The 10,856-nt window shown below is 42.3% G+C and overlaps 2 protein-coding genes across 3 annotated transcripts in view; one reads left to right on the top strand and one right to left on the bottom strand.

Moving 5' to 3' along the window:
- CNTD1 (cyclin N-terminal domain containing 1) overlaps positions 1-6,704 on the top strand; it is a 9,890-nt gene extending 3,186 nt beyond the window's left edge. The window contains exons 2-7 of one of the 2 annotated variants that reach the window (XM_003786318.1): positions 1,591-1,666; positions 1,931-2,105; positions 3,065-3,227; positions 5,014-5,158; positions 5,772-5,868; positions 6,427-6,704. In XM_003786318.1, the coding sequence (XP_003786366.1) occupies positions 1,591-1,666; positions 1,931-2,105; positions 3,065-3,227; positions 5,014-5,158; positions 5,772-5,868; positions 6,427-6,597 (827 nt within the window). In that variant the 3' untranslated portion in view covers positions 6,598-6,704. The remainder of the gene's footprint in view (positions 1-1,590; positions 1,667-1,930; positions 2,106-3,064; positions 3,228-5,013; positions 5,159-5,771; positions 5,869-6,426) is intronic. The other variant, XM_023511180.1, reaches the window with a different exon arrangement.
- A 771-nt stretch (positions 6,705-7,475) lies between these two features.
- BECN1 (beclin 1) overlaps positions 7,476-10,856 on the bottom strand; it is a 14,228-nt gene continuing 10,847 nt past the window's right edge. The window contains exons 9-11 of the mRNA XM_012802885.1: positions 10,063-10,164; positions 9,008-9,150; positions 7,476-8,271 (exon numbers count right to left, since the gene is read on the bottom strand). Coding sequence (XP_012658339.1) covers positions 8,103-8,271; positions 9,008-9,150; positions 10,063-10,164 — 414 coding nt within the window. The 3' untranslated portion in view covers positions 7,476-8,102. The remainder of the gene's footprint in view (positions 8,272-9,007; positions 9,151-10,062; positions 10,165-10,856) is intronic.

The following is a 10,856-nucleotide window of genomic DNA, read 5'->3' as shown; positions in this document are numbered from 1 at the left end:
AAGAAGAAGAAGAAGAAAAGAAATGCAATACCAATCTGGGCAACACCAGGAGCTTCATCTCTACAAAATGAAAAAAATAAAAATTAACTGGTGTGGCGGCCCACACCAATAGTCCTAGGTACTTGGGACACTGAGGTGGAAGGATCGCTTGAGCCCAAGAGTTGGAGGTTGCAGTAAGCTATAAATCTCTTAAAAAAAGAAAAGAGGCTCAGCACTTGTGGCTCAGGCGGCTAAGGCACTGGCCACATACACCAGAGCTGGAGGGTTTGAGTCTAGCCCTGGCTCACCGAACAACGATGGCTGCAACCAAGAAATAGCTGGGTGTTGTGGTGGGCACCTATGGTCCTAGCTACTTGGGAGGCAGAGGCAGGAGAATCACTTGAGCCCAGGAGTTGGAGGTTGCTGCGAGCTGTGATGCCACAGCACTCTACCCAGGGCAACAGCTTGAGGCTCTGTCTCAAAAAAAAAAGAAAAAGAAAAGAAATGTCCAGAGAATTCAAACTAAAACCAAATCAAACCAACTGTGCTCATGCACAAAGAGCAAAACTAAGACATAAAGCCTAAAGAGCTGGCTAATAACAATCATGTATTCTAGGTTTCTGTAAGGATAAGGTTTTATACATACATACATACATACATACATACATACATATATCTACACGTAATGTGTGTCAAGGGGATTGTTAAATTGTCTTGTGATGGCTTAACATTTTGTTTTTTTCTAAGAAAGTGAAATATGTCTGAATGCATATGACAATTTGACTATATGTATAATTCTTTGCTGATCAATGTCAAAAATTCCTGGGCCTGAGATTTTTTGGTGTGAACCAAACTAAACAGAATTCTATCTGTTCTTTCAAAGAGAAACAGAGGTGGCTGAAAATCTTGCCAAGGAATCTCACCCTTCCCACTTTCCTAATGATTCTCCCCCATCCCCATTGGGATATGTTCCTTGATTAGGGGATGTTTCTTCAAAACAAGCTACTCCACAGTAATAAACTTGCTCCTGGGGAGAGGCTCAACCACCATAGATTTACCCAACAAACTAGTGGTGGAGAGACAGGGTCCAGCTGTAAGGTGAATCATGTTTGTAAAGCAATGGGAGTTCTCCAGAGGGTGGTTACTAAACAAACAATGTCATAAAAGAATACTGAAGCTCCAGAAGGGACCTTTCTGTTCCTGCCAACATTCCACTGAAAACAGAAGATAGGGGTTTCGGTTTTTATCCATCCAAGAATCTTCCTTGAAGCTGGGGGTTCCCAGCATGGTGTAGAGACCAACTAGACCAGCTGGTATGTTTGTAAGTGGCCAAGCCTTTTATCAGCTGAGACCCACATGAAAGCTCAGGGGTTACCGAGGGGGCTTGGTAAACTCTTGTCATTGGCACTCAGTCAGCCTCTTTTTCATGCCTCTGATCTCCCTACTGGCAGCAAAGGAAATGAAGCTCAGGTTTGGTTGTTACAGTCTCATCTTTCTCACCTCCTGACCCTCCTCCCTAGGCCCCATCATGGCTTTTATACAATGCCAAGAGTTCACAGAGTGGTTTTGGTTGCATCTTGTGAATTAGGCTCTTTTTTCCTGTTTTGGCAGAGTTTGTTTTTCTCCTGTCTGAACAATGGTGTCTGGAGAAATCTGCGAGCTACCAGGCTGTAGAAATCCTAGAAAGGTAAACCCCTGAGCATAAGGCCTTTGTGAGTGGTGCTTCTCAGAATGGCTAATATACCTAAATGTTTAAGAAAAGTACTGCTTAGTTGCCCCTTACCCTGACGCCTGGTTTGACACCAGCTCTCCTTGACTTTCAAATGCAAATTTTTTTTAAGCCAGCAGGTGATATTGGAGAGGATAAAAATGTAGCATAGTTTGGAAGATGAACTCCCTTTAGTTTGTGCAAGTGTGGATTGCTTACTGTCACCTTCCCTTCTTTGTACAGATTTATGGTTAAACAGGCAGAGAACATCTGCAGGCAATCCATAATCCAACTGAGAGATAATGAGAAGACTGAGTCTCATCACTGGAGGGTTCTGAAAGAGCAGATTTCCAACAAGTTCATCCTCCGTCTTGTATCATGTGTTCAGCTGGCCAGCAAACTTTCCTTCCACTACAAAGTAAGGAACTGGGGTTGCTCACAGGCACCTGAGTGTTAGAAAGAAGCCAGCTCATCCAAAAGTGGCTGTGAGAAATGTACTTGCAGGCTAGTTGATACCACTCCTGTGGAAATTCAAAGTGTAAATTATGCTTCCTAAGCATGCCTCCTACACACATACACACACACAGAGTCACAAGAGGCAGTTAAATAGCCTGAAGTTCTGTTCCCAAAGTGTAATTGCTGGACAGATGCCATCATTCCTACAGGTCACCTTTCCTCCCCTTGGAATCAAGGACAGTTTACGTAAGGTACTTGAACTGCCAACATGCCTATCAGCATTAAAGAAAGGCAAACTATTACATTCATAGAGGATAAAATGTTTCCACATCACTACTCAATGCCTATACAGTAAAATACCATTCATTTAACACAAATATTTATTGAGTTTATTCTACGGCCAGATGCTGCACTAGGTGCCATGGCTACAACAGTAAAAAATATTGTCTGTGCTCTTAGGGAATGTATTAGGTAATGGGAAAAGACACACATTCAAATAGTATGGAAAAGTGCTCTGATTAGTGTAACTACAGAGGGTTATGAATGTACCTCATCAGCCTTGGAGAGTCAAGGAGGTGTATTTAAAGAAAATGACTTCTTCAAGAGAGGTAAGTGGGAGATAGCTGGATCCTAAGAGGAGATAAGAGTTAGGGAGAGCAGAAAGAGGGGCCAGGGAGGAAAGGAAGAGATATCCAGGCATAGAAAATATGAGGTAGAGTGACTTAGAGGAGAGTATGGTGGGTTTGGGAGCTGGAAGGGATTCTGAACTACAAGTGGAGTGTGAGGGGAATAACCAAGGAACAAGACTGGAGATGAAGGCATAGGGTGGATGGTGAAGGGCTTTGTGCATTCTGCCAAGATGTATGACCCTGGTCCTGACATCCTTCTCCCTCTCACTCTGTTTTGTTTTTCTTTACTCAGATAATCAGCAACGTTACAGTCTTGAATTTCCTTCAGTCTCTGGGATATCTGTACACTAAAGAAGAACTGCTGGAATCAGAGCTTGATGTTTTGAAGTCCCTGAACTTCCAAATCAATCTTCCCACTCCTCTGGCCTATGTGGAGATGCTCCTAGAGGTTTTAGGTACTTTGTTAAGTGTGTCAGGGAATGTGAGTTGGAGACTTCCATAGAAGGCAATAATAAATGTACAGAGGGTTTTGGGAGCAGTAGGAAGCCTGAAAACAGTGTTCCTTCTGGCACTTGTCAAGGAAAGAAACTCAGAGGTCTCAGCTACTGGTTTCTATTTGGATTTATTAAGCACTCTTTATTTTTTTTTTTTAGATTGAGACAAAGTCTCACTATGTCGCCCTCAGTAGAGTACTGTAGCATCATAGCTCACAGCAATCTCAAACTCCTGGGCTCAAGCGATTCTCCTGTCTCAGGCTCCTGAGTAGCTGGGACTACAGGTGCCCACACAGTGCCTGGCTTTTTGTTTTAGCAGGTCTGGGCTGGGTTCAAACCCACCAGCCCTGGTGCATGTTGCTGGCGCCCTACCCACTGAGCTACAAGTGCTGCCCTATTAGGCACTCTTACTGCAGGATCAAAGAGTTGATTTTATGGAAAGGCCTAAGAAAAGAACAAATGTACTCTTAATTGTATAGATACAGTAGATGGAGATTTCCTACTTCCCTTTGTTGGCTAGGTGAAGTGGATTACACCTATATTCCTAGCACTCTAGAAGGCCAACGCAGGTGGATTTCTTGAGCTCAGGAGTTCAAGACCAACCTGAGCAAGAGCAAGATTCCATCTCTACTAAAAATAGAAAAACTAGCCAGGCATAGTAGCACACACCTGTAGTCTCAGCTACTTGGGAGGCAAGGCAAGAGGAATGCTTAAGCCCAGGAGTTTGGTTTTTGTTTTTTGAGACAGAGTCACCCAGAGTCACAACACCCAGTTATTTTTAGAGACAGGGGTCTTGCTCTTGCTCAGGCTGGTCTTGAACCTGTGAACTCAAGCAATCCATCCTCCTCAGCCTCCCAGAGTGCTAGGATTACAGGCATGAGCCACTGCATAAGCCCAGGAGTTTGAGGTTGCTATGAGGTATGACGTTACAGCACTCTACCCAGGCTGGCAGAGTGAGCCGGTCTTTATTTATTTATTTATTTATTTATTTTTGAGACAGAGCCTCAAGCTGTCCCCCTGGGTAGAGTGCCGTAGCATTACAGCTCACAGCAACCTCCAACTCCTGGGCTCAAGCGAGTCTCCTGCCTCAGCCTCCCAAGTAGCTGGGACCACAGGCACCCGCCACAATGCCCGGCTATTTTTTGGTTGCAGCCATCATTGTTGTTTGGCGGGTCCGGGCTGGATTTGAACCCGCCACCTTAGGTGTATGTGGCTGGCGCCTTAGCCACTTGAGCCACAGGCGCCAAGCCGAGCCTGTCTTTAAAAAAGAAATAAGAATTTCTACTTCTCTTTGTCCTTTAAAATTGATCTCCAGCTAAACAGATTTGTTTTTCTTTGTCTGAGACACAGTCTCACTCTGTCACCCTGGGTAGAGTGCAGTAGTGTCACAGCTAACAGCAAACTCAAACTCCTGGGCTCAAGCTCTTGTTTCAGCCTCCCAAGTATCTGGGACTACAGGCACCCACCACAATGCCCAACTAAGTTTTCTATTTTAGTAGAGATGGGGTCTCACTCTTGCTCAGGCTGACTGAAACTCCTGAGCACAAGCAGTCTGCCTGGCTCAGCCACCCAGAGTGCTAGGATTACAGAAGTTAGCCACAACCCTGGTCTAAATAGATTTCTTTTAGTAGAACATAGCAACCAGGAAGCACAGTAGCAGCTCCACAGCTTTATGTCATAAGACAATTGTGGTTTTGATCAGATAAGATCCACTTAGTGCTCCCTACCATGCTCATACTCCATCTAGGATACAACGGCTGTTTGGTTCCAGCTACACAGTTGCATGCAACCTGCCTGACCCTCCTCGACCTAGTCTATCTTCTGCACGAACCCATATATGAGAGCTTGCTGAGGACTTCAATTGAGAACTCCACACCAAGTCAGCTGCAAGGGTAAGGCAACTGCTTATATGGTAGGTTCCCTCCAGGAACAGGGAGTGGGGAACAAACCACAAGAACCAGGGTAATGAAATTAACCTAGCAAGGCATCCGTCTACAGATAGCCTACTCAGGTTACTTGATTCTCATTAACTTTCAATATATTGCTTGGATGCAGTTGACTGAGCCCAATCAGGGAAACCCTAAAGGCTTTTACTTTCAAATTTAAATTATTTCAATTAACTTTTTTTTTAGTTCTTCCTTTATAGCTGCTTATAACTTGAGATTACTGGGCTACTTTTATAGTCACTTGGGAAAAAAAGCCAGTCACAGGGTTACAACCTGGACAAAAGTGTTTGATTACTGTAAAGACAGACTGGTTAAAAGCTTCACAGTTACATTTGTTAGCAAGACAGATGGAACAACAAAAGCCTAACAGGCTACTTTTCAATCCCACACCAGCTAGATGAGGATGGAGGAGCAGGTCAGCGAGCTACTACTTGACCATTTCCTTCCATGTCTAAACATCCATGATCAAAATAATTCATAGTTGAAGTTCTATGATGCTAGGATTTGGAAGATCAAATTTCATTGTAGGTCTAAAATTAATATGGTTTTAATTACTCAGGGAAAAGTTTATTTCTGTGAAGGAAGACTTCATGCTGTTGGGAGTAGGAATCATTGCAGCAAGTGCTTTCATCCAAAACCATGAGTGTTGGAGCCAGGTACGCACCACTGAGCAGAACCATCATGGTCAGATTTAATAGAAAGCAATCCTCCATCAGTTAAAGAAAAACAGAAGACAACATGCAGAAGTGCCAAGACTCAGGATTAGGCTGAGTGAGCAGAATTTGGGGGGGAAACACTAGACAAGATCTGAAATATTTTGTCTAGATTTCCTATGAAATTGGAAATGGACGCCCAAGTTCAGCTTGTTAGTTTCCCTTTAGAGTAATGATCCACTACTATGTTATAGTCCAATAAGTATATATCTTTGCAAATAAAGAAAATATCAAGACCTAATACCCCCCTTGTATGTCACAAAATTTATCACCAACATAAGGAAATGTCTAACAGAAGCTTTCCATGCTAACGCTGTCAGGGCAAGGGTATCCTAATGTAATTTGGTCATTGGCAAACAACGGAATCTGGATTTGATCTTCAAGTTCAGAGAAATGAATTACTTTTGGCTTGAGAGAACATCCCAAGTAATGTGTGTGTACATGTACACTTAACCATGTAGAGATTACTTGGTAATAAGAAATCTGTCTCTATTTCTAAAGGTCACAGGGCATTTGCAGAGCATCACTGGCATTGCCTTGGCAAGCATTGCTGAGTTCTCTTATGCAATCCTGACGCACAGCGTGGGAGCCAACACTCCGGGGCAACAGCAGCCTGTTCCTCCCCACCTGGCAGCCAGAGCTCTGAGGGCTGCTACTTCCTCTAGCACATGAGGCAGGCTGAATCCACCAAATATAAACAGCCTTCCATCACTTCGCTCATGCCTCCCTCTGTTTACTTTCATACTCAGGGTACAAAAGTTCCAAGTTTCTTAAACTGTGTTTTGCATTCCAATTTCATGCTTATTTTTCTGTATCAGAGGAAGTACTGAGGAGAATAAGCATGTCCTTTTTGTCTTATCAGACTGAAAATATCAAAGCGCTAGGAGAAGACAGACTGAAGTTGGTTCATTTTTGTTTAACAAGATTACTTGTGGCTTTTCTTTAACTTAATTTCATTAAGATGGAATGTCAGACATGGAGATTAGTATTAATCAGAGGCTAGACAATGGAGACTGTGACCTTGATTGAGCATCAAGGAGGTAGCTCTTATGTTTAACTTTCTGTTTGGTTGAGATTTATACAAACAGCGCTTCCTCAACAGTTATTTTTATTACTATTATTTATTTATTTAGTTTTGAGAGTCTCATTCTGTCACTATGGGTAGACTGCTATGGGGTCATAGCTGACAGCAACCTCAAACTCCTGGGCTTAAGTGATTCTCTTGCCTCAGCCTCCCAAGTAGCTAAGACTACAGGCACCCACCACTATACCCAGCTAGTTTCCCTATTTTAGTAGAGATGGGGTCTCACTCTTTATCAAGCTGGTTTTGAACTCCTGAGCTCAGGCGATCTACCTGAGCAGTCGGCCTTCCAGAGTGCTAGGCTTACAGACATTGAGCCACCTCCCCTGGTCTAGTGTTTTTAAAACTAAAACTAACTCACCTCTAAACATGTTTGAACAGAAATTCCACATACCTGCACTTGAACTCAATTCTCCCAGAATACAAGGTACTCATTTTAGTTAAAGAAAAACCCAACAGTACACCTTTGGGCAGTTATCAGACTGTAGCAAATCTTTTATTACAAATAATTAAATCTCTCCATAATGTCTCAAACAGTATCAAACACCATTTCATATCTCTAAGACAGAGCAGAGAAGGCATTCAGTACTAGAACCAAGTGAGAAGTGTTAAATTTCAAGCTTCTGATCACATCACATGGCAACCAGGCAAAGCTTAGATGTCATTTTCCCACGTTATCCAACTGTGTGTCTCAAACATATCATCTCAGTGGAGACAAAAGTTTTCTATTTCATATTGTAAGTGCAGGAAGTTGAGAAAGATAAAATCCAGTGAAAACACTGATTTCAATTCAACTCAGTTAAAAAAAAAAAAAAAAGAAAAACAAAAGCAAACTTAAATTAGTTTTTAGGGGAAAAAGGCAAGGGGTTAAGAGTCAAAACTATGACAAAAGCTGGTAGCTATACATAGCATATTGTAGTTCTGGAAACTGTCATATGATATTTTAAAATAATAAAGTGGCTTTTGTGGATTTTTTTCCTTTTTTTGGTATTGTAAACATGTGCTGTTTAATATTACTTGAATTTAATTTAAAACATTTTTGCAAACAAAACAAAATTTAAAGCCTTTAAGGCAAACATCCCCCTAAGGAAAAAAGTCATTTGTTATAAAATTGTGAGGATACCCAAGCAAGACCCCACTTAAGATTCGTCAGCATGAACTTGAGAGCCTTTGTCCACTGTTCCTCAGAGTTAAACTGGGTTTTGATAGAATAGGAGCCACCGCTGCCTCCTGTGTCTTCAATTTTGCCTTTCTCCACATCCATTCTGCAGATGGACAGAGCAGAACTCATTAGTAACAGATCCGAGTTAAGTTAGTTCAGGCAAATGGGCAGGGACTTGATCATGGGACCATTCACGTCATTTTATCTATTAAAGAACGCTTGATGAGGAACGGTAGTGTATTTTGGATTTGCTTGAAAGCCAAAAATCAAGAAGACTGTCACAAGAGCCTCATTGTCATTGCAGAGTACAGGGACAGGACACACACCCAAATAGAAGAGAAGCCTTAAAGCAGGGAGTGAGGGTTACAGTACTCCTCACTGTTTTCCTAGGCATCTATGAACTCACTGGGGGAAGAATGAAGGCAGAAGGAAAGAAATGTTTTGTATTGGGGTGATAGAAGTAGCCTTACTCCAGGGAAGAACTCAGGTTTCTATCCATTGCTGGGCTCCTGCAAAATTCGACCAAAAGAAGCATTCCTGTACATTTCCAAGGGCTTCAGGGAAAAACCTAACTGAAACTAGAGAGCAGGCTTGAGTTCTGTGCCAAGAAAATCCCCAAAACCACCTAAGGCAACATTATTTTACTCCAGGGACTAGGTGGTCACATTCTGTCCTGTTTGCAGTGTTGGATCAGTTTTTGCCCATCAGTGTCATATGATTCTGCACCACTTTTTGCTTTCCTACCATTTATACTATGTTTTGCCTCCATTCTTACTGTCACTTTAATTCTGTCCAATTTGGTCCTACGGTAGGTTTAGTCAGTTTTGGGGGATACTGACCTGTAAGGAAGACAAAAACGTGTCTCGCCTTTCTCAACCTCTTCTTTGAACTGCTGCACACAGTCCAGGAAAGCCACCATTGCATGGTCAAACTTGTTGTCCCAGAAAAATCGCAACCCCCCAGAACAATATAAAGGCAACTCCTGCCAAAGAAGAGAGAACTGGCTATTGGTATGGCACCAAGACAGCCTACCAGAGACTGTTTCCAAACATATCAAGTCACGCTCTGTGTGTACCTCTCTGGGAAACACGTATTGTAGATGGACTATCTTCTGTAACCTTTAAAATACAATAATCTTGGGCAAAACCAATGCACATAGAACCATTTCAGTAACAATGGAAATGTACTAATCTGAAAATCTGAAATCCAAAATGCTCCAAACCTGAAACTTTGTGAGTACCAACATGATATCACAAGCGGAAAATTCCACATCTGACATCTTTGTTTTCTGATGGTTCAATGTACACAAACTTTGTTTCATGTACACTATTACTTTAAATAATGTATAAAATTTCCTTAAGGCTATGTGTATAAGGTATTTGTGAAATACACGTGAATTTTCTTATTTAGACTTGGATCCCATCTCCAAGATATCTCATGTTTTTGTTTTTTATTTTTTTCAGTTTTGGCCAGGGCCGGGTTTAAACCCGCCATCCCCAGTATATGGGGCGGGTGCCCTACTCACTGAGCCACAGGCGCTGCCCAATACCACATTATTTATATGCAAATATTCCAAGATCTGAAAAAAAATCCCAATGTTTGGGTCCAGACATTTTGGATAGGGATTCTCAGCCTGTAAACATCTGTATTACAATGATTCTTTGCCTATCCCAGTGCACACATCCTCCTTTGAGCTACCCATATCCCTTCTCCATAGACTGTAAAAACCTGATTTTTTCTTATGAGCTCCAAAGAGCTAAACATGAATTCTGTGTAAACAAGATACCGAACACAATAAGAACCAAAGTGAATACCAGTATCAAAGCAAACCATCCATTTTGTTAGAAGATCTAAGAACTCTGTATTCCAGTGAAAATGGAGTATCCCAGAATACCTTAGATTTGTCTGTCAGAGACTCCAGATATGAATGGTTTCCATAAGGAACAAGTCGATACCTAGAATGGAGATGCAAACAGAAATGGATACAGGAATCTTCCTAAAGTGATCTTTGGGAAGTTATAAAAGAATGATTTTCACTCTTTGTTCTACCCAAGAACTTTTTTTTTTTTTTTTTTTGGAGACAGAATCTTTCTATGTTGTCCTCAGTAGAGTGCCTTGGCGTCACAGCTCACAGCAACCTCAAACTCTTGGACTTAAGCAATTCTCATGCCTCAGCCTCCCAAGTGGCTGGGACTACAGGTATCTGCCACAATGCCCGGCTATTTTTTTGGTTATCACTGTGTTTAGCTGGCCTGGGCTAGGCTCAAACCCACCTGCCTCGGTGTATGTGGCTGGCACCCTAACCACTGAGCTACAGGTGCCAAGCCCTACCCAAGGACTTTTATTATTATTATGTATTTTATTATTTTCAACCCTCTTTCCCACTTCCTCATGTTTAAAAGATTTTGTTTAGTGAACTACATTTATTATGTAACTGTCTGGGGATCTTTCAGAGGCAAATATTACATTTTGGTTTAGATTTAAAAAACAAAAACTGGCTTTGCGCCTATGGCTCAAGCAGCTAAAGCGCCAGCCACATACACCTAAGGTGGCGGGTTCGAATCCCCAGCCCGGGCCCGCCAAACAACAATGATGGCTGCAGCCAAAAAATGGCCGGGCGTTGTGGCGGGCGCCTGTAGTCCCAGCTACTTGGGAGGCGGAGGCGGGAGACTCGCTTGAGCCCAGGAG

The sequence above is a fragment of the Otolemur garnettii genome, unplaced genomic scaffold (genome assembly GCF_000181295.1).
Source record: "Otolemur garnettii isolate 467f Iridium unplaced genomic scaffold, OtoGar3 scaffold00018, whole genome shotgun sequence".
Taxonomy (NCBI): Eukaryota; Metazoa; Chordata; class Mammalia; order Primates; family Galagidae; genus Otolemur; species Otolemur garnettii.
This window is presented reverse-complemented; position numbering and strand designations above follow the sequence as displayed.